The 22298-nt window shown below is 54.9% G+C and overlaps 9 protein-coding genes across 9 annotated transcripts; 7 read left to right on the forward strand and 2 right to left on the reverse strand.

Moving 5' to 3' along the window:
* Positions 1-398: 398 nt before the first annotated feature.
* Positions 399-5734, forward strand: IAQ61_001012 (uncharacterized protein; the record flags this gene model as incomplete). Its single annotated transcript, XM_066094927.1, has 3 exons — positions 399-437; positions 2810-3447; positions 3534-5734. 3 exons carry the CDS (start codon positions 399-401, stop codon positions 4954-4956), a joined length of 2100 nt encoding a protein of 699 aa, XP_065955235.1. The 3' UTR covers positions 4957-5734.
* A 211-nt stretch (positions 5735-5945) lies between these two features.
* On the reverse strand, positions 5946-7206 carry IAQ61_001013 (uncharacterized protein; the record flags this gene model as incomplete). The annotated part of the gene is made up of 4 exons (XM_003841223.2): positions 7004-7206; positions 6868-6959; positions 6178-6689; positions 5946-6136 (listed from the first exon to the last, which is right to left on the reverse strand). Exons 1-4 carry the CDS (start codon positions 7160-7162, stop codon positions 5946-5948), a joined length of 954 nt encoding a protein of 317 aa, XP_003841271.1. The 5' UTR covers positions 7163-7206.
* Positions 7207-7427: 221 nt separating this feature from the next.
* IAQ61_001014 (uncharacterized protein) lies at positions 7428-8034 on the forward strand (the record flags this gene model as incomplete). The annotated part of the gene is made up of 3 exons (XM_066094928.1): positions 7428-7430; positions 7715-7764; positions 7818-8034. 3 exons carry the CDS (start codon positions 7428-7430, stop codon positions 8032-8034), a joined length of 270 nt encoding a protein of 89 aa, XP_065955236.1.
* Positions 8035-9201: 1167 nt separating this feature from the next.
* Positions 9202-9864, forward strand: IAQ61_001015 (uncharacterized protein; the record flags this gene model as incomplete). Its single annotated transcript, XM_003841220.2, has 1 exon — positions 9202-9864. One exon carries the CDS (start codon positions 9202-9204, stop codon positions 9862-9864), a length of 663 nt encoding a protein of 220 aa, XP_003841268.2.
* A 659-nt stretch (positions 9865-10523) lies between these two features.
* IAQ61_001016 (uncharacterized protein) lies at positions 10524-11462 on the forward strand (the record flags this gene model as incomplete). The annotated part of the gene is made up of 3 exons (XM_066094929.1): positions 10524-10814; positions 10864-11104; positions 11158-11462. The coding sequence occupies 3 exons, from the start codon at positions 10524-10526 to the stop codon at positions 11460-11462; spliced, it is 837 nt and encodes a 278-aa protein (XP_065955237.1).
* A 659-nt stretch (positions 11463-12121) lies between these two features.
* On the forward strand, positions 12122-13612 carry IAQ61_001017 (uncharacterized protein; the record flags this gene model as incomplete). Its single annotated transcript, XM_003841218.1, has 1 exon — positions 12122-13612. One exon carries the CDS (start codon positions 12122-12124, stop codon positions 13610-13612), a length of 1491 nt encoding a protein of 496 aa, XP_003841266.1.
* Positions 13613-15184: 1572 nt separating this feature from the next.
* On the forward strand, positions 15185-17983 carry IAQ61_001018 (uncharacterized protein; the record flags this gene model as incomplete). Its single annotated transcript, XM_003841216.2, has 1 exon — positions 15185-17983. The coding sequence occupies one exon, from the start codon at positions 15185-15187 to the stop codon at positions 17981-17983; it is 2799 nt and encodes a 932-aa protein (XP_003841264.2).
* Positions 17984-18060: 77 nt separating this feature from the next.
* Positions 18061-18432, forward strand: IAQ61_001019 (uncharacterized protein; the record flags this gene model as incomplete). Its single annotated transcript, XM_003841215.2, has 1 exon — positions 18061-18432. The coding sequence occupies one exon, from the start codon at positions 18061-18063 to the stop codon at positions 18430-18432; it is 372 nt and encodes a 123-aa protein (XP_003841263.2).
* Positions 18433-18737: 305 nt separating this feature from the next.
* IAQ61_001020 (uncharacterized protein) lies at positions 18738-20839 on the reverse strand (the record flags this gene model as incomplete). Its single annotated transcript, XM_003841214.2, has 2 exons — positions 18738-20289; positions 20403-20839. The coding sequence occupies 2 exons, from the start codon at positions 20837-20839 to the stop codon at positions 18738-18740; spliced, it is 1989 nt and encodes a 662-aa protein (XP_003841262.2).
* Positions 20840-22298: the final 1459 nt, after the last annotated feature.

Consider the following 22298-nt stretch of genomic DNA (forward strand, 5'->3'; position numbering starts at 1 on the left):
TCATCAACGCTAGAGTCTGATAGAGTTCATGGCTTGCCGTATGGAAGCTGCAGCCTAGCTGGAAGGTCGAGACGATGAGTGGATGCAGGATGCACAGTCTATGTGCAGTAGAGTGCTTACCGCATGTACCTACGGCAGGTGGGCAGGCTACTACCATAGCAGCAGCGGTTGGCGGTTGGGTTACCTGGGTGGTGGTTGAGTGGAACAGGGTGGAAGTGGAAGAGGGCGCCCAAGACTACCCAAGACAGACAAACAGCCGAGAGAAGGCCGGCGAGATGCATTCCGCCGATTTGGCCGAGAGCTTGAGAGGCAGTCTAGCGACGGTAGTCCATGGACACAGACGTCAAACGAGATGAAGTCCGTCCTCGTTGAGCGATGAGATGGACATACGGCGCGCCATGGACACGAACCGAGGACCGCGCATCTGGGCCATGACTGTATGTCTTGTAGGTAGAGTAGGTAGCTGGACGTATAGCTGGGCTACTGGGGAGGTTGCCTATGGGTAGGGATGGGGTCTGAAGGCCAACTACTTGGAAGGAAGGGCTGCAGGGGACCAGGGCGGGGTTGCACGCAAAGACTGCCTGGCAGAAGGTGCTGTACAGTATTGTATTGTACTGTGAATGTACGGAGGGGTAGGGTATGTGCTTTGCCAGAGCTGAGGTGTTGTCTGTACATTACATGTTGTTTATAGGTCAACAGGTGTGTAGTGTACGTAGGTGGTTGTAGTATGTAGCCACGTTCCACCCGACGAATGCAGTAATTCCGCCAGCCAGCCAAACAATCACAACGTCGTGTGGCGCTTGCGGCGGCAGAGTTACGGGTATGCCCAGTATGCACACACCGTACCTAACCTACAACCCCCATGCCGGCGGTATCTACCTTGCCGTTAAACTCTCGTTACCCTCGGACAACACAGAATAACGTGCATGGACATGGTCACGGGGGAGGGGCTGCGTGGTCAGCTGTGGTTGAGGAGCACCAGCCAGCAGCAAAAGAAGCAATGTTGCCAGCAGCATCGAGGGTCAGTCGGTGTGTGGGGGAGGGGGAAGGGGGAAGGGGAGAGGCAATCACTGCGCCATGGCTTCTGTCAAGAGTCAAAGCCGTCTAGAGTCACAGTTCAAGCCATGCATCCTGGTCGATATCGTTGTGTGCTGACAGGCTGGAGAGAGGGGCGGAAGGGAACAGCCACAGGGCAGGCCGATTTCACCTCTTTTTTCACGTGGCTTCTTCCCAGGGCCGGCGGCGCCAGACGTTGCACGCGGCGCCGTCTGTATCATCGCCGAGGATGGCCTCGAGACGAGACGAGACAAGCCGGGGGATGGCTGTAAGGACGGTAAGGTCGGCGGGGTGCGATGTTCTGCATGCCGGCCTTAGCAGCGTACTGTATGTGTGTACAGACATATCTAGGTAGGCCATGTTGTTAGGGTGAAGGGTAGGGGGGAAGGGCAGGAGCCTAAGAGGGTAGCCTGCTAACCCGAAGCTCACCACGCACTGGTACGGTAGCGTGTTGGCCTGCACCCCCGTGGCCGATGCTTTTGGACAGAGTATGCCTCGGCCAACCACTCCGACTCTGTAGTAGTGGTGGGCAGTGGTGCCATGGTGTCGTCGTAGCCGTAGCCCGTAGCCGTAGCCGTAGCCGTCGTCCTGGTCGTTGTCGTTGTCATTGTCTTCGTCGTCGTCGTCGGTTGAACGCAGCCAAGAGGAAGGGGGGGGGGGCGGGGAGGGGGGCGATGATGGACCATGGATGATGAGAGAAGAATGATGAAAGCGCAGCAGCGTTCCTGTCTGTAGGTACGTACTAGTAGAGTATGTACAGTAGGTAGGTGTCTGTATGGCAGCAGATGGTCTTAGTCACGGAATATAGTAGACGATGCCACTCTGTCCTAATTGTACATACACCGTACATACTACTAGAGTACAACCTACCGTCAGTTAGTGAGTGATGCTGGTCCTGGTCATGATGCTGACGCTGCGTCCGCTTCCGCTCCGCAAGCATCCAAAGGCCGGCGCGTCGTGATCGCCTCCGTCACACCTGGACTTTCCAGCCCGGCCACGCACGAACCACACACACACAACCCCCCGGTAGCGCCTGTCCACAATTGGCCCGCGCCTGCCCTCCCAGGGATCCTCGAATCGCGCCCAGACATGACCTAGCCAGGCCGGTGGTCGATACCGTCACCGCCGCTTGCCTGTGCTTTTGGCTCTTCTGGTCGTCGCTGCTCTCTGGCGCGCCTTTGCTGCGGGTCATATTTCATATAGTAGAGCCTGGCCCCGACCAGAAAAAAAACATGGCCCTGCCCGTATAGACACACACAGACACACGCACACACACAAACCAACCATATTGTATTCATCCCATTTTCCCTGCTAACCAAGACACATCATACCCCCATTGCCTGCCCAACCATCCAATTCATGGTTGTCGTGCCTGCAGTCTTCTTACCACCATTGAAGTCTGCCCCCCTACCCTACCTACCACCCACTCCACCACCGGCCCACCACCAAATACCGGTACAAGAGTCCAAGACACAGATATAGGCAACTCTTTACACTCTTCCACTCTCAATCTCACACACAAGTCTATCCTGTCCACAGTGCATACCCCACGCCCCCGATCGCTTGTGGGTGCACACACTCTCTATCCAATCCCAATTCGCCCGCCGTCCGCCGCCCGCCGCCTACTCGCAGCAGCCCACCCGCTTGCTCGCCAGTGACACACACGCGCGCTGCTCCCCACCAAGCGGTCAGCCATCCCACCTTCGAACACGCATACTGTTCCACCACCACACACACTCCCACCACCGTGAAGCTGGATTCCCACGAGACAACACCACCGCCCCTCTCGCACTCGCCGCGCGAATCCACGGCTGCGAGCACTCCCATCACCACTCCCATTCAGCAGGCCGCCTCGCTGCACCTGGGACGCGCCACCAAGGACTCGAGCGCCAGCCTCTTTTCCTCGCCGCACCGCACTACTCACGAGCCCGCCTGTCACCACGGGTCATCCGACAACGACGTCCTCTTCGACTTTGACGACGCCGGCGACTCCAGCCTCTCCTTGTTTCCCGAGAGCGCCCGCGACTACAGCGTCATGGCGCAGACAGCCGCCCCCATCGACATCCAGACGCCCTCGCGCTACAACTCCCACTCGCCACCAAACCAGACGTCCAACCTGACTTCGGCTCTGCGCGAAGCAGAAGCACAGCCCGAACTGGGCGCCACTCCCAACCAGCTGAATCCCAATGCCTTCGATTTCATGAATGGCAGGCCCAGCATAGGGGAACGCCACCCCTCCATCAGCATGCTTGGCTCCTCTTTCTACGGCAACAGCGCCGCCCGCCCCATTTCCATGAAGGACAGGCCACGGCGCGAGAGCAATAACATGGGCTCTTTCGCTGGCGGCGTGAGCTGGGGTGGCGTCTCGGTTGGTTCTTGGATTCGTGACGAGTGAGTCCGACCCGGTGCCCTGGCATCCTCCCCTCCCCCAACCCCCCCGCACCAGAGTCAAAAAGCAGCGCTAACGAGAAGACCAGCATTATGATGGCCGGCACTTCACCAGCCCCCTTTGTAAATAACTCGCCTTCTTTCCACTCGTCGTCGTACTTGCCCAAGATGGAAGCTGCGTTCATGAAAGACTTTACCTGCTGTGGCCTCACGCTGGCCTCGCTGCACGATCTGCTCCAACACTTCGAAGAGACACATGCCAACGCGCCAGCGGCCCGTCAATCCCAGCCTGCCCAGAACGGGCTGCCTCCCACATCCGGCGCTCCTGCCACTGCAATAGGACCCGGTCAGACGCAGGGCGAGCCGTCCACAAATACACAATTTGGCTTCCATCCGCGGTCAGGGTCCATGGGCGCCAACAGGCAGCGACTGGGCTCCATCAACCGCTCGAACCTGTCGACGGTCCAGGATGTGGACTCACTGGAAGACATGGACATTGACATGGACATGAACTTCGACAACCTCGGTGCTATCGAGGAGGCCCCCATGCAATATCCAGTCCAGCAAGCCCAGTTCAACCAGAGCCAGAACCAGAACCAGCTACCTCAGCTCAACGTCAATCTCGCCAACAACATGCAAAATCACCAGGGTCTAAGGACGTCGACGCCCACGACCCCCTCGGCCTCGCAACAATTCAACCTCCACAACAACCCCACAGTTTCCTCGGTCAACACACCCACTCTTGGCACGGTGCCGATGCAAAATACACACAATCTGACCTCCCCCGAGTCATCACATCCCGGCACGCCAGCTGAGCTCGACATGGACTTTGGCGCGTTCAGCCCCATGATGGGCATGGACATGAGCGGTATGGGTATGAATATGAACTTCAGCAATGGTAACGCCGGCATGAATGGTTTCGACAACAATGGCACCATTGACCAGCCGGGAAAGCGCCTTTTCAGTAAACAAGGCGCTGGCCTTAGTCAAGCGCAGCTGCAAGCAGCACTCAAGGGCTACCAGCTCGGTGGCAATGACCAGAGCGAACTTGCGAGGAGATTACGGGAGCAATCCCTTCTCAACGGAGCTAGCATACCCCAGTTCCCCTTCCCTGAGGAAGTCAAGCCATTCAGATGCCCAGTTATTGGGTGTGAAAAGGCATACAAGAATCAAAACGGGCTGAAGTACCACAAGCAGCACGGCCACCAGAACCAGCAGCTCAAGGAGAACGACGACGGCACATTTTCGATTGTCGATCCCCTCACATCAATACCCTATCCCGGCACGGTGGGTATGGAGAAGGAGAAGCCCTATCGGTGCGAGGTGTGTGGAAAGCGATACAAGAACCTCAACGGGCTCAAGTACCACCGTTCTCACGCGCCCCACTGCAATCCAGAGCTGGCTCTCCAGAAGCTGGGACTGTCTGGCAACCTGCAGAACCTGCAGAATGCCAATGTGGCTGGGGCAGGAATGGGCGGGATTGATCCGGCCATGACCACGTCGATGTTTTAGAGTCTGACGGCGAGGTCTGCATTTGTGTTTTATAAATGACGTGCACGTCGATGTGGTTTCACGTTTTCGATTTGCTTCCTATCCTATACCCCCGTAAAAGTCGAGCATGGAAACGACTTTTTTTTTTTGAGAATGGTGTTTCTTCTCCTTCTTTCTCTTTTCCCTTTTTCTGCCTTTGCCTTTTTCTCAAAGACGAAAAAAGTTAGGATCCTCCCTCCCAACCCCACATCACACAGCCCTGCATCACACACGGCGTTGATTTTTATGTATGGGATTTAGAGATTGGTTTCGTCGAAGCGGCGAGGTTTTTTGCCGTTGGATATGACGGTATCAAAATACACCAAGCTTTTTCCCACTATGTTTTGCTGTTTTGTGTAGATCGTCTCTCTCTCCCCCTCTCCGGGAGATTGGATCGCTCCTGATTAGCAGCAGCCTTGTGCGGCCTTTTTGCAACGACAGATGAATCTTGTGTACATTTTCGCCGACGGTGTTTTTCTCTCTGTTCCTGTCTTTTGCGCAAGGCGAGTAAAGCGGGCAATTTTTTCAAGGGATTTTTTTTTGTTGTTTTTTTGTTATGGCTGGATATCCTGTGAGTCGGTCATGTTGTTCTGCTGTATTAGACTCTGTTTGGACTGTCTGGGTTTTGGTATTATTTTGGGGCTGTTGTTGTCATGTTGTTTGTTTGTTTGGTGGGTATGATTGGGAGGCGTTTGATTTTTTTTTTGGCAAAGCATGGGAAAGCAGTTTGGGGGATTTGAAATTGATGGTAGTTTAGAAACAAACCAAAAGTTTGGGTTTTTTTGATGCTGAAAGGGTGGGAGAGTGATGTGTGGGGGTTGGGTGTGTGCTTGTGCTTGTGCTTGTGCTTGTGTTGGTGTGTGTGTATGTTTACTTGGCCCGTTGTCTTGACAGAGACTGCATACAAGTGGTATCCTACACGTCTACATTCCCACCTCCCACCTCGCACCCCCAAACTCTGATATCCATCCCTATTCCTTTTCTTCTGGACGTTGGGCAGATCCTGTAGTCCCGAGTCCCCAATTCCCAGGCCCCAGCTGTTTGCTGATCCGCTGGTGTTTATCAGACAACCACTCCACAACACGATAGCCCGATGAAGATGGAGAACTCGTAGACATTGACGGAAAACGAAGGGGCAAAGACAATCGGAAAGAACGGGAAACTGCCACCTGGGACATGGATGGTGGGGTTCGCATGACTTACCGTGATTCCGTGGTTTGCAATCGCACTTGAAATGTTCATCCTGATTTCCACGCCGTCCTGGACAAGACCAACGCCAAGTCCCGCCTCCCGACTCCCACTCCGAACTTTCCACCCCTGCACTCCGGTCCAAACTCCGATTCACCTCCTCGCCGCGCAACTCACCTGCAACGGCAACGGCACTGGCAACGGCAACTGCAACTAGCCTCGTTGGGAGGGTACTCGCATTGTGCACCAAGCCCTGTACCTCATTGCATGGGCTCCTCGTACCATGAGTAGATTTATCAAGCCATCCTGCTACTCTGCCTGTCCAGGCGATGGTTGCGCGAAGTGGCGGTGCGTGGGAAGCGTGGACACGTGATGGGGTGGGGGTCCTGGTTGCCGTAACTACTGTAGTAGCGCGCATTGAGGAAGGGTTCGTTGGGCTGTGTGGGATGCTGTTGAGCTGCTGGTTTGGGTATGGTGGGTTTGTGGTGCAGGTGGGTTGGGGAGTGAGGCCGGGAGTGGCTGGCTGGCTGGGATGGGTGGTTTGTGATTTGGTTGCGGGAGGGGAGGGGAGGGTTGGGTTGGGTGGTAAGAGTAGCCAGGCAAGAGCAAAACACAAAGCATGAGTGACTACCGGTACACATCCTCATCACCCTCGTGCCGTTCTTGTCCGGCCCTGCTACTACTCTACGCGTAATGAGGATGTACAATGCCATGGCTTTCCCGCCGCTTCTACTCGTCTTTTGCCACTTGTGTGTTTTCCCACCATCCACCGGCTCAACGGAGGGCGGGGACAGGGACTGGGTGTTTTCTAGAACACCTACTACCTTGGCCACCTACCCACCTTTTCTGACAAAGCGTGGCGGCCGACCACATGGCAAATTGGGTTTGGAGTGTAGGCGAGATGAATCATTACGGTACTTTGCCGTCGTTTGATTGTCCAAAGGGGGGTGGACGGATGGATGGGTTCCCGTGGAGGTGCAGTGCCTGTGCAGAGCCGCATACCAGGGGGGATTGATAGGGTTGTTTTTGGGTAGAGGTGCCATGCTGCGAGGGTGGTACAGTTGGGGTGTGGTGGTAGAGTCGCGAGCAGGAACCAGTAACTGTGCATCCCAAGTACGAGTAGTACCGGTACACCATTCGATTTGGGCACACAGTAGTCCTCCCCTCCCCTCGACATACACACACCAACAACCCTCCCACCTCGGAAACAACAAGGACACGCACAGGCAAGCCCAAAGCCCACCAACCCCACCAGCGCCTTCAACATGGTACTTGCATCCCTTTCCCCTCTCACCAACCAACACCCACTGTACCCTACCAACACAGCAGCACATCCCCGGCCTTGCCACGCAGCGACACCGCGACGGCGACGCGAAAGGATGCACCCAGCACGCAACCCAGCTTGGCAACATCTCCCACATCTCCCTTAGGCTTCGAATTTCCTTCCAACGGCTCGTTGAAACGGGGTCGGGTGGAGAGTAGTGCGGTTTCTCGTGCTTCCGTGCAGGAGGTTAGTGCATGGACTGTGCAGGTACTACTAGTGTGCTCGTAGGTGCGTGCTGGTGTTGCTGTGCCTCGTCGGCGCTCGCTGCTGGGTACACGGTACGGTCTCCATGGTATTCTATCCTCAGAGGCTCAGAGGCTCAGAGGCTCAGGTCCATCGCCAGCACCATCCTTGCCGATTCCCTACCCTCCTCACCAACTGCCCTCCCATTCCCCTTCCGGCCCAGCCCTCCTTCACCCGACCCGGCAACTTCCATCACGAATCGCCGTCAAAACCCACATCGCCGACCAGAACGGGGGGACGAGCCTCCACCCGCCACAATTCCCCCCTCAGCCACAGCCGCGAATAAAGTCCCTGCCCAACAATGACATGCAGATCCGCCGGGGCAGCAAAAACAACAAGAAATCCCTGCTCAACATCATAGTTGCCTAGGTACGAGTACTCTACGGTGGGTGGTTGTTGCCCAGCCTAGAATAGGTACTACGGTACCGGTAACCGCAAGGGCAAGAGCTACTAAGTACCACCCTCACTCCCATCCACGCTCTTTCACAAGGCAACAACGTGTTCCGACCTGGGGAATTCCCAACAAACATCCCAACCAGCCTGTCGTGTGCTATTTTCCGCCACCGACATACCTCCCTACCATTCCGATCCACCATAATCCAGCGCCACTACCATCACAACCACCTCCCCCTCCCCCTTCCATCTCTACTGTACACACACTATCCTGCTCCCTCTCCCTCCCCCGATCCCCACCACCCCAACAGCCAGCCACCATGAGCCCATCCCTGCTCACAGAGCCCAACACCCATCCCGTACCGAGGTCCAAGGCGCCGTGGACACTGCACGCCGAGACCTATCTGCTGTTTGTGAGGATGGCGGCGTTGCCAGAGGGTGTGTATGACGGGGCTGAGGAGGCGTGGGGGAGGGACGAGATGGGCGGGTTTGAGGGCGGGTTTGGGGTTGTCATGATTGTGAGGTATGGGCGGACGCCTGTTGGTATGCTTGATGTTTTTTTTTGGTGTTTGTTCTCTTTTTCTTTTTTGGCATGGGGTGGTTTGTTGTTTGTGGGGGGGTTGACATCTTTTTATATGGTGTTGGGCTCTTTTCATGGCGTTTGATTTACTTTCGTTTGGTCTTGAGCTCTTTCGAATGCTCTCAACCTTCTTTACATGGCCTGGATATCTTTTTATGGGGTCTTGAACTCCTTTCGTATGGTCTCAAGGTCTTTTCATATACTCGTCATCTCATTTTATATGCTCTTCACCTCTTTTCATATGCTCTTCACCTCTTTTCATATGCTCTTCACCTCTTTTCATATGCCCTCAACCTCTTTCTATATCGTCATAACATCAAGTCATTCGTTACCCTGTCGAACAAGTCCAGACTACCCATGATATCTTGTCTTCGAACACATCTGCGACTGATATAATGCTGTGATCATGGTCCTAACCGTTTCGACCACCCTCTACGACGCATATCAACATGTCTAGGCATCCAACACTAACCCCCCATCAGGCTCCTATGACGAACTCATGCTCATTCCCGGCAACTTCAGTGTTCCCCAAGGTGCAAGCACGCCTCCTAAAATCCCCAAATCAGCCCTACGCATTGCCCGCATCTACGTCTCCCAACGGACCACCATGTATAACGGCCGCCTAAACTGGAATATCCCCAAGCATCTCGCCCGTTTCTCCTTCTCAGCGCCGCCCACGCTCGCCGGCCAGCCGCCTCCTGCATCACTCAGAGTCCAAGTCTTTCCACCCACCAGCAAGGACGGCGATGGCGCCGCACCTTTCTTCGAGTGTACGCTCAGACCCTGGAGATGGATTCCCGCTTTGCCGGTCAATACCAAGTGGGTACCGATGAGCTTGATGCAAGTGCAGCCGCCTATCCCAGAACCTGCGAGGAGAATGGAGGCTGTGAAAGAGGAGCTGGATGCCGAGATGGATGCGTATGATGTTGACAAGGGCGAAGAGGCGCTTTGCGTAGGTACGGATCGATGGGCGGCGTATACTATCGATGCCAAGGTTCCGAGGGCGAGGGGCTGCTGGGTCAGTATGGGGACCGCAGAGGGCGATGAAGATGAAAGTGCACGTCAAAGGTACTGGCCTAGAGGGCTGCAGCCTTGGAGCTTTGGGGCGTGGTGTGAGGAAGCTGTGCTGGATATTTCAGAGTCCATCGAGTGGAAGCTATGAGCTTTTGGACTCGATGGATTATGTTGGTTGACCTATTCCATGCTGTCTATCATGACGTTCTGCTAAACCTTCACGCTGCATCTTGAACTGCAAGTATCATCGAGTTCAACGTCCGTCCGTCCGCCTTCGAGCCCTCGGGTCGGGCTGCTGTCACTTGGTCGCCTCTGCAGTACATTTTGTTTTGATTTCGCGCAGGCTATGATGCTCCTACTGTTCATGTGAGTAGACAAACGAAATGATCTGCTCTCATTGGTCTCAGCCAGGTGAAAGTGACTCTCTGTCCAACCTACATTGATCATCTCCGCCCTCACTTCACATTCATCGTGATAGCTTTCAAGCTCATCGTTGCCTACTCGCCCCTCATATAAAAGACGCCCGCTTCCCTCCTTTGCTCTTCCTCTCCTCAGCAGCTTCGCAGTAGACATCTTGACACCACACTTGCAGCAACTTGCAGCAACTTTGAAAACCTACTAACATCTTCGAACATCAGTCCTCCAGATTTCCCGCCCCCTCGACAAGTAACACTTGTCCAGTACATCAACCGCAACAGGCGAGTAGCCCCTCTACGGCAGTTTGATCGTTTACGCGCGTGCGCCACTGGATTCTCAAGCCTTCTCACTGACAGTTCGCAGTCGCCACCACGGAAAATCTCGATCGCAATGAGTTTCCGACAGGCTGCCAGAGACGTGCTGCCCTACAGCCCCAAGCACGTGTCCACACTTCTCCGCCGTGATATCAAGGACCTGAAGACCAAGTTCGTCGGCAAGGTCAAGTCGATGTTCAAATGCAAGACCGCGCGCACTTCGACTTCAGCAGAGAAACGGGCGGGCGAAGAGGCCAACACCCTTCAGAACGTCAGTACAGAGACCAGCATCACGAAGCCAGAGGAGGTCGAGCCTGTCCGTGAGCCCGTCAATGCGGCTGATATGAAGCCAGCCGAGGGGAGCGCTGTAAGTTGACAGTATGACCAACTCGTTGTTCATACTAATACTACACTAGACTTTGGCAACCGAGGAGGAAGAAGGCATCGAGACCCTTTACACCACCCTGGAAGAGAACCTACAAGTCTTGAAGGAATCCCGCGACAAGGATGCGCCCGCCGACGAGCGTTGGCACTTCCGCGGCTGCTGGCTGCTCCTATACACGGCGATGCTGTATTGCCCATCCAACCCTTTCTACGAGGCTCTTGGGTGCGGCAAGACAGCATCTGCCGATGCTGCAGTTCGCGCCAAGATACTCGGTGAGTCTGCAACAGTATTTTTGAGATGTCAGAAGCCAATATGTACTCCTTAGAGCCCACTACGGTCTTCAGCTCGCACGTCTCGCACCGTTGCGACGAGGTCCTCGACACTGTCATGTTCCTCCCGGAGCACTGGTGGATTGCCATCTGGGAAGCCACGACAAGCCATGCTCAGGCTGTGTTTGTCGCCGAGGCGCTCCTGCGTCATATCTGGCCTGAGAACGACGCAGCTATGATGCTGAAGCTCATTGGCAATCCTTACGAGACACTCTTCGAGTTTGATGCCGCTGAACTTCAAAGGAGGCTCCAAGTGCTGCTGTTCCCAGAGTTGCAGGCCGCCTTGCACACCCAACTCTAATCGAGGATCTTCACGTTGCGTTGCGTTGCGTTGCGTTGCTTTGCTGTATTCCATCTTTTACTTTATGACTTTGGGCGGTCGTTGCCATGATTTCCTTGACCGGCAGAACTGCGATTATGTAACAAGCTCTTGGCTCTCGACCTAGGCCCACCAATCCTTTTCGACCGGGAATAGCCAACTTCGCTCGGCAGCGCCCGATACGACAATCCGACCCTTTTCCGATGCCTCCTCTCCTTCTGGCTTGTTTCGATTCATTGCCCAATTGCAGACGCCGAAATCTCATGTTCGTCTGCCACTTTTTCCATGCAACAATGCTATTAGCTCGAGACGGCACAGACAAAACTTGTGGACGACCGTCTACTCTTATTTAACCCCACAACCCCCCACCGCCCCAGCTGGCGCAAACACACGGACGGCTTTATCACTCGGGGACCACAGCTCTGGAAAAACTTCCTCTTGGGAAGACAGAATACAGCCGACTCACCGCCCGCGTCATAGATCAGCGGGTTTAAGAGCGTAGCCGACCTCGCACGTTCCCAACCAAAATCTGAACATCAATCCCTCACTCTCCAACACCAACAAAACACCAACCCCAACAGGCGCATTGCGCGCAACCATATCATCTCCCCCTTTGAAACGTTACGCAGCCGGCGTTTCGCATGAACGGCGACGAAAAAGGCAGCACGCCAGGACCAATTACAGAACCCAACACGCTCACCAGAGTGAACACCTTCCCCCACGCCGAATTTACTATTCCACCAGCTGATACGCTTCAACCATGCCTCAGTGCCCAAACTCACTCTGCCGCACCCCCGGTATCGGAGAAATGGACGGGGAATCCAAAAAGCTCCACTGTAACTGGAGATGAAGAAGCCACCCCCTCGACCTCACACAATGACGATGAGGTTACCTACCCTGAAGGCGGCCTGGGAGCCTGGTCTGTTGTCCTAGGATCATTCATGGGCCTTGTTGCTGCACTGGGTATGATGAACACCGTCGGTATCTACCATGCATACATTGCCGAGCATTTTCTGCAAGACTACCCTGAAAGCACCATTAGCTGGATCTTTTCCATGTATGTCTTCCTGTCCTTCTTCTGTGGACTTCAGATTGGACCCATTTTCGATGCTCATGGTCCGCGACTTCTGGTTCTCGCAGGCAGTATACTGCTTTGCTTATCCAACCTCCTCCTCGGCCTATGCACCAAGTACTGGCAATTCTTCCTCGTTTTTGGCGTTCTCGGTGGTGTTGGAACGTCGTTGATCTTCACCCCGGCTTTTGCAGCGGTTAGCCACTTCTTCCACCAGAAGCGTGGTAATGCCACTGGTCTTGCAGCTACTGGAGGATCCATTGGAGGTGTCATCTTCCCCTTGGCATTGCAGAAACTGCTACCATCGGTTGGCTTTGCATGGGCCACTAGGATCATAGGTTTTATTGATATCTTCTGTTGCATCATTGCCTGCCTGTTGATCCGCTCGCGTCTTCCACCCAAGCCGGGACAGTCGATCATGCCCGATTTCCGCATCTTCAGTCACAAGTCCTACCTGCTACTCACAGTTGGTATCTTCATGATGGAATGGGCGCTTTTTATACCCATTACCTACCTCACGACCTTTGCACAGTCGACTGGCGCCTTCACCCCAGCATTCTCGTACCAGCTGACTGCCATTTTCAACGCTGGCAGCTGCATTGGACGCTGGTTGCCAGGTATACTTGCAGACAAGCTCGGTCGATTCAACAGCATGATCGCCATGCTTGCAGTCTGCTCGGCTTCGTCGTTGACATTTTGGCTACCAGCATCCTTACTGACGCCCACCACACCATCAGAAGCCATGGCTATCAAGGCACTGTCGATCGTCTATGCTGTCATCTTTGGCTTTGCCTCTGGATCCAATATCTCTCTGACACCTGTGTGCGTCGGGCAGCTGTGTGACACGAGCGTGTACGGACGCTACTATGCGACATGCTACACTATTGTCTCATTCAGTACGCTGACTGGGATTCCCATTGCTGGCAGTATCCTTCAAGCGACCGGTGGATCATACTGGGGCGTCGTGGTATGGACGATCATTTGCTACATCTTCTCGTCGGCATGCTTTGTGTGGAGCCGAGCCCTTCAAGTTGGATGGAAGCTGGGTATCAAGTTTTGAGGGATAACGACCGAGAGTCTCACCGCTCTTATTGGATATGCGCAGCTTCATCCAGCCTCCAGGATCATAGAGACAAACGCGGTGGATTTTTGTTGGCTTTCGTTTGACAAGCTGTCGTATATGCAAGGCATGCATGTATGGCACAGTTTAATTCGTCATTTGCATTGACTTTTTGAAATATGTTTTAGCTTAGCTTGCATATCTCACCACATTCGTTTAAAGTACCTATAAGAAAGGCAGGGAATACATACACTTCGCTTCCCCTATCCCCTTACTGCCTAGGCATTCAATCAGCAATCCATTGCCGTCAGCCTCTAAACTCTATCCTGCCGTACTATTGGAAACAGGAGATCTCCCGCCCGTGGCGTTGCGCCCAACCATCAAATCGTGCGAACAATCTCGATCCCCATTCCCGCGTTACCGAAAAGCGAGCGATGACTGAGAAGGTCGGCATGAGCACCAATATAAGCCATTCCAACACCCTCGCCAATTATCCATTCACGACCACCACCGTGCTTCCCCCACCACACCCGCAATCCATGATTTACCATCAGCGAACCAGCACCATCCACAGCCATGTTTCTTCCCCCGAGCCAATCAAGCCACAGCCGTGAGATTCTGGTAGCGAGCGCCCCCGAAACGCCACTCTAACCTTCCTAATCTCCTCGCATCCGCTCATTGCATCACTCCAATGTGACTGTCGTAAAAGGAGCTGGATTTCCGTCCTCGCAACATTGCGTACGTGACAGCGGTTGAGTGTGCTCGGCACTCTGGTACCGTAGCGCAGGTACACATGCACGCTCGTGAGCACAAGTGTCAGTCGCCGGGTGTGATGTGATAGCGCTACCCGCAAGCCCATCACCGCGTGAACGCAGTTTCTCGTGTGCGCGGAGAGCGACGAAGACAGCTTGGGATTCGTAGGGGGAGGAAGCGCGGATGTGCAATGGGCGTGAGCGCGATGCTGGGCTTTTGGCGGGTTGGCTTGTGTGGGCTGGGGCTGAGATCGAGGGGAATGGGTTGAGGGGGGGGTGCGGCATGTATGGTAAACTCTCCATGTGGAGAATGGGGGACGAGCGAAATCGCGACACGGCGAGATGAGGCGTGGTAGATTGACTTGTTACTGTTAGCGCGGGACAGTGAGAGAGACAGCGCTATAGATCCCATGCCGTAATTTTGGCACACTCTTTTCTTTTCTTTTTCAGTCGAACGGGGAATGCTGGGTGGGCGGCATTGGTAGGTGGAGCACGCGCTTGGGATTGGACTCGGATTGGGGAGATGGTACGACGTGCATGGCTTGATTGAATGGGCGCTATTTACTTGGTTTACTTTTTGCGGGTGCGGGAAGCGTTTGGGTGGTGGTGTGGCGTGTTCAATTTCGTTAAAGGGATAAGGGGATTCGGGGGGACGATGGTGGGTTTGGGGGGATGGATGATGGGTTGTTTGTGAATTTTTGGAGTTAATATTTGGGATTGGGTACGTTGTTTTGCTCTCACTTTTCTGTGGTGTTTTGACGTTTTGGCTTTTCTGGGTTTCTTCTTGTGTTCTCTTTTTCTCTCTTCATATTTGTACAAGATGTTGAGGTCTTGCACGTGTTCTTCATCTCGTGCTGGCTCAATGGAGGCCGCAATACCACGATCCCTCGACCTAGAGCAAAAGAAAGACCCGGTCACCACCAGTACTTTGGAAAGAAAAGCTTCTACGCTGCAGACTTCGGTGGAGGTTTTGAGGTGCAAGTTCGGCAAGCCAGTTACAGTATCGAAAGGTGACAAGAGCTTTCTGCCCTCGAAGGAATGGACACCGATATACTATGCAGTCTATCACCAACGCGAGGCCGCTCTCATTCACTTTCTACGAAGCGGCGGATCGCCAGACGATGTCACCGGTTTAGGCCAGCCGCCTCTTTGCATCGCCGTGGCAAGGGGAAACGTCGAGATCATACGGATTCTGCTCGACGCAGGCGCAAACGTCAACGCCAGGACAAGAGACGGGGAGACTGCTCTACACGTAGCAATTCGACATGGCCGTAGCGACATTGTCGATGTTATCATTGCGGCTGGTCCTGATCTGGACGTACAAACTGATGAGTCTGGGGAGACGCCACTGCATCTCGCAGCAGCAACGTCTGGATCACTAGCTACGATCGTCACTTTATTGAGAATGGGAGCGAGATACGATACATTCAACGTATACAGCCAGACACCAGCCGAAGTGGCATTAAAAGCCAACAACCTGCATGCAGCCGTTGCCATCATCAATGCTGCACATGGAAAGCGCAGCAAGCTCGTCAAAGAGAAGGAGATGTTGCTGAAGCATGTGCAGAAGACGCAAGGTCGCCTCTCAATCGGGAACGATCTCATTGCCGATATCTTTACGGCAGCATGCGATCCAGACTCCACCGTGCTCGTGGAAGCGATCAAGAGGAATGATCAGAGTTTGGTGGAAATGTTTCTCGAAAAGGGCTCAGATCCAGATCGCCAGACAGGAAAGGGAGAGATTCCCATCTTCGTTGCAATGGAGTGCGCGGGACCATCTGTCATTCAGGCGCTGGTGAAGCACAATGCAGACGTTTCTGTTCGGTACAGGGGTCTTACTGTTCTGCAAGCTGCTTTCGAAGGCCCGTCCGCACAGGACGAAAAGGCCATGGCTACGATTTTCGACACTTTGTTGAGACAAGGCGCAGATGCCTTGGTGACTTGTCCAGATGGCAAGACATTGCTTCATCTTGCAGTGAGCTCTGAATTTGGCCACACGAGGGTCGCGCACCTGCTCATTGGGGCAGGAGTGAAGGTCAACGTGCAGGATTACAAAGGCAACACTGCTTTACACCTTGCGACTCACAGCAGGCAGTGCATCGATGTTCTGCTCAAGAATGGAGCGAACCCTCAACACGTCAATTTGAACGGACTTACGCCTCTACTATTCGCAACGACACTGGGTGACAAAGCGAGGGAGCCAGATCTCGAGTCTTTGATCAAGGCTTCAGATCTTCGTAAAACCAACTCCCGTTCACAGACTGCAATACATCTGGCTGCATCGAATGGCCTTGAGAAGACCATCCGTCTACTGCTGCGAGCTCGCGCTGAGACCTCGACTGTCGACTCCGGCAGGAACACTCCACTACTACTCGCAGTGAAGCATCAACAATGGTCCGTTGTATCGATGCTTGCCATTCCCCCAAGCATAAACTCATGGGACGATAACGGCATGAGCGCACTACACCACGTCGCAAGGAGCATTCCAACCGGCTCATCCACATGGTCAGACATTGCCGCAGCCGCAGCGCCAATCTGCAAGCGTGGTATCAGCCGGAGCATACGCGACCGCTCAGGCGCCACGCCGCTCATCCAGGCTGTCAAGACGCTCCCGGAAGACGGCTTGCCGGTTGTCAAAGTCTTGCTGGCGCAGCCGGCTGACCGAAGAGCAAGCTGGAATTGCGTGAGCCATGAGGACCACAGGAACCGCGACGCCTTGTACTATGCGATTACGCTGAAGAAGCCGGACTTTGTGGAAGCACTACTTGGGAATGGGGCGGTGTTTACACTTGCTGACTGGGGGGAAGGGTGTCTCGACATGAAAGCACCGTCTGATCAGCGGGTCATGGAGATGTTGGTTCAGTGTGAATGGGCACGCCGTGCAAGATCCCTTCCAAGATATGGAGCTCCAGATGCGGAAGCCACTGCCTTTTCTTCGGTATTCCCAGTCAAGGATGTTCAGCAGATGCTATCAATGGGACTCCAAGTCAACGCTCTCCCACACTCACCACTCGGCCCATCCATGCTCTGGGCTATCCTACACCAGATTCCCCTAATTCCACCACCATCACCAAAATACCTTCTCGACATACTAAACCTCGTATTAGACGCCGGCGCCAACCCAACCGCACTCCCGCCACACGCCTCAAATCCTTCACCCTCGCCAGAACCCACAAAGGAAAACCCACACCTACCTCCCCACCCACTCACATTCCTCCTCGAACAACACCCCTCAATAGACATAAACCTCGTAACCCTCCTCCTCACCAAAACACCAACCCCACCCCCCGAATCCCCCCTCTACACCGGCCGCCACCCCCTCCACACCGCCGTCCTCGCCAACCGCATCGACATCATCGATGCTCTCCTCCACCACGCCCCAATCAACCACAAAGACAACAACAACCACACCCCCCTCTTCCTCGCCGCCAACCAAGGCTCCCCAGCCCTCACCCACGCTCTCCTGCACCGCGGTGCCGATGTCAACCTTGCAGATGGAGCGGAAAACACGCCGTTGCACGCCGCAGTCGCTAATGCCCACGCACCCGTTATTTCGGCGCTGCTGGGCGCGAGCGCGAAGACAGAGGTGCGGGATGCGGGGGGGGAGGGGGGTGGATAGTGGTGTAAGAGGAAGGGAAGGGGGATATCAGGTCAGTAACGGCAAGCTCGGAGCAGGCTTTGGCCAAAAACCCAACCATGAAAACCCCATCCCATCATCCAGCACAAACAGAAGAGGACGAAAACGAAACCGAAAACGAATCGGAAAAGGAAAAGAAGAAGAAAAAGAAGAAGAAAAAGGAAAAAGTCCCAGTACCCACACATTACACCACTACGGTACACCTCCCCAACACCACACCCAACCACCCAAAATCCAATCCAACCACCAAACACGATATACACGTCGTCAATCTCGAACCCCCAATCCCCTCCCCCGAGCCCCCGCCTGCCATCGGCCCAGCGAGCGAAAACGAAAACGCGACGCGTGTTGAAGAAACAGGGGGGTTTTTGTGGTCGAGGTTGGAATGGACCGGGGCGAGTTTGGCACTTGCGCATGCATCTGTTGGGTAGTTATGGGTAGAGAGTGAGGGGAACAGTACAACCATGCACGCATTAAGCTGAGGAGTTGAAAAAAAAACCCCCCCTCACAGAAAAAAACCAGACGTAATAAGTGCACAACGTTATTCTGAAAAAAATAAAAATGTATAAATCTCGGGTATCTTTCCTCACACCATGTACAGGAAAGAAAAGCCAAAAAAAAAAAGGCTGCATCTTTTCCCTGGCCGCTGCACACCCATCCCAAGCCAAAGCCAAAACAAAAAGCAAAGCAAAACAGTCATGACCCAACATTCCCCTCACACCAACAATCCCAGCCCCTATGCGGGTGTCGTATTCGTGAACCGGCCCTGATCTACAATCACCAACCCAGCCACACCGGCACTCGACAGCGTCGAAAACACGCCAGAGATAAGGGCCGACATGGCCAGTCTCGAGACGTCGCCGCTGCGACCGGGGCTAATCTGGCTGAGCACACCAATCTGGGTGCCCAGACTGCCAATGTTGCCGAAGCCGCAGAGGGCGTAGGTGGCGATGACGCGCGAGCGCGGGGACAGGGAGTGGTATTCCGAGTCTGGGTCGTCTTGGGCGACGAGCTGGGCAAAGGCGACGAATTCGTTGGTGATGACCTTGATGCCGATGAGGCGGCCGACGAGGAGCAGGTCTTTGCCCTCGCGCGAGACGCCGAGCAAAAAGGCGACGGGGTAGAAGATGTAGCCGAGGATGAGCTCGAGCGTGAGGTCGTATTCGCCGTCGAGGTTGAGGTACCGGCCCCACCAGGTCAGGATGCCGTCGACCATGTTGAGGAGGGCGATGATGCAGAGCAAGGTGGAGACAATCATGCCGGCGATCTTGAGACCGAGCCAGGCGCCGTTGGCAAAGGCGTGGAGGGCGTTGGCGGCCTTGTGTTCATCGTCATCAGGCACGACGACGCGGCCGGCCGTCAGGGTCTCCTCGGTTTCGGGGTAGCGGAGCTTGCTGAAGGCGAGCGAGGCCGGGATACTCATGACGCACGAGGAGATGAGGGCCTGGGAGTTGAGACCCATGGCAATGTAGGCGACCAAGACGCTACCGGCAATCGTCGCGAAACCAGAGCACATGACTTGGTGCATTTCAGCCATGGTGAGATGGGGAACAAACGGCCTGATCAACATGGCGGATTCACCCTGGCCGATAAAGGGAGAGGCGGATGCGACGACGGCCTCGGCACCGGACACGCGCATGGCCCAGAAGAAGAAGACGGCGAACTTGCCAATGAACCACTGGAGGATGCCCCAGTAGTACAGCAGCTGGACAAAGGAGACGAAGAAGATGATGGCGGGGATGACGCTGACGAAGAACCAGGGCAGGTTGGGCACCTTGTCGTCGGTCAGGAAGGTGACACCGTCCTTTGCGAAGCCCAGCAGCAGGCGGGCGAGCTCGGAGATGAAGTTGAAGATGTCATAGCCGACGCCGGTACGGAGGACGAAGAGGGCGATGATGAACTGCATCAGCATACCAACGATGACGGTGTGCCAGACAATCTTGCTGCGGTTCTTCGACGTGGCCCAGAAGCCGAAGATGAAGACGAGCAGGCCGAACAAGGAGACGGCTCGGTTGGCCCGCGTGTTGTCCTCGCTCTCTTCACTGACAAAGGAGCCAATGATGATGACAGCAATGGTAAGGGCGGCACCGGCAGGCACACGCATCTTCTCTGGAATCAGATTGGCAAGACGGACTCCCGTCTGGTTCCAGACCCAGTGCATGGGCTTGGTGACGAGGGTGACGGGCACATGAAGGGTGATGATACGGAGCATGATGGCAAGATAGAGCAAGAATGGAATGACCCAGTTCTTGTCGTGGCGATGTAGGACCAAGCTGGCAATCCACCATCTATGGCCTTTGGTCAGTAACTTGATCGCCTGGAAAAAGGGCGAATGAAAGAATGAAAGAAGAAAAAAGAAGAAAAGAAGAATCAAATTGCCAGAACATTGGATCTGCCTTACCCAGTGAAGAAGGCTGCAATGAGCAGATGGGCTGGCAAGCGGTAGTTTCTATACAGCACCGAAGGAGAATACCACGGCTTCTTCTCTGCCTCGGGCTCATGGTTCCTCGAAATATGCTCTCCCGAGCTACTCGTCGCCTTTTCCACCTCGTAGTCATACCCGCCCGCCTTTTCCAGATCCTTTTCCAGATCCGGCTGGGCCTGCTTCTCATCCGACTGGCGACGAAAGTGAAGATGGCTGTCCAGGGCGGTGGGGTTGGGCACATGGCTGCGATCCTCGGTCGTGCCCGTGGTGTAGACTATGTTGTCTGGGTGGGCTGCCCGCGCACTGTGATGCACGTGCTGATGCTCATGTTCTCGCGAAATGTCCAGGGCCGGATCCGGGTTGCGAGCGACACCCGGCATGGGCGAGCTGTTGTGGTCGCGGACGTCAGCCATGATTGCCAGTGGGACGAGCAAGGCAGCACAACAAAGCACAAAAGCACAAGACTCCAGACTCCAAGCACGGAGCACGAGGGCAATTCCGACTTGACTGTCAGGGCAAAAGACGAGCTGGACGAGAGTCGGATTTGTGGTCGCGATGGGGAAATCGAGGATGGCCGGACAGGGTGGGATTATATTTTCGCAAGCGTGGATCACGCTAGGACCCAAAGTGGGAGGGGTTTTGCCCTCGAGCCGTTGGCCACCGTCGACGAGAGAGAACCGTAGACAACTTCCTCTTCGGTCCTGGTCAAGGGGCGGGTAGCACGAAGGCTCTCGACTGGCCTACTACTACTACGGTCATCTCCGTCTTCTCGAGCACGTCTTTGGGTTGCCTGTCAAGCGTTGGGGGGGGCTTTTGGGCGAGCAGGACCGAGATGGTCAGATAGTGTGGTAGAAACAGGTACTGTATGGCATCGATTTCACCCGCTCCAGACGGCCATTCCGCGGTCCTTGCCCTTCCCAACCGGCCTTCTTATCTATTCCCCAGTCTGGACAGTCTCCACACAGTCGTAGAGTAGTAATAGTACTGTCAGGAAGCACGCGAGGTGGTTTGCCGCACCCAACGGCCTGCCCTAGCCGCTTCCAGCCCCGATAAGCAGCCGCCACTCTGCGCCCCCGCCTCGGTTGACGCTCTTGTTTGGGAATCGGCTGGCCCGGGTCCAAAGAACAGGCCGACGTCTGGCCAACGAGTAGGAGAAGAGAGTTGGATGGTGGTATCAGGTATCACGAGGTAGACAGGTAGAGTAGGAAGTCGTACACTTGGCCCAGCACATACACACGAGGGCGAGACAGACTGGGGCATTCATGGCTGCTGCTACGGAATGTGCATGGCCATCTACCCAACAAGCAGCTATCATCACACAAGCAGTACCATAGTTACTCTCTACCGGTAGTTATACCTACCTAGTACCACCTCACTAGATCCTCTAAAAAAGAACCAGCCAATTCCTCTTACCATGACCACAACCCCACAACCCCATCCCCCCAAAATCCAATTACCAGGTCCCCGTCCATCTCCCCAAGCGCACTCGCTTCCGCCACACAAACAATCCCTCGGAGCGGGGATGCCATGCACCACAAGACAGCCTACCGTCTACCGCTACATACATCCAGATACACACACACACACACACACACACACACACACAACACGGACAGCAGGGGCGGAACTCGCCTGCGCCGTACTCTCGGGGCGTAGATAGCTAATGTCTGACACGTGCCGAGCGCTGGGCTGGCATGGGTGTGGTTGCCGTGGGTGTGGGCGCATGTGCCGGTAGATGGTAGGTAGCTTGGCTGGCAGGCCACATGCCAGCCGGTGCATGTTCGAGAAAGGGGAGGTGAGGTGCAGTGGAGAAGAAACGAGGAGGGTTGGCTTTTTCCTTGCGTACCGGCATAGCATCGAGTATTTGATGGC

The sequence above is a fragment of the Plenodomus lingam genome (assembly GCF_022343315.1).
Source record: "Plenodomus lingam strain CAN1 chromosome Unknown contig_11, whole genome shotgun sequence".
Classification (NCBI taxonomy): domain Eukaryota; kingdom Fungi; phylum Ascomycota; class Dothideomycetes; order Pleosporales; family Leptosphaeriaceae; genus Plenodomus; species Plenodomus lingam.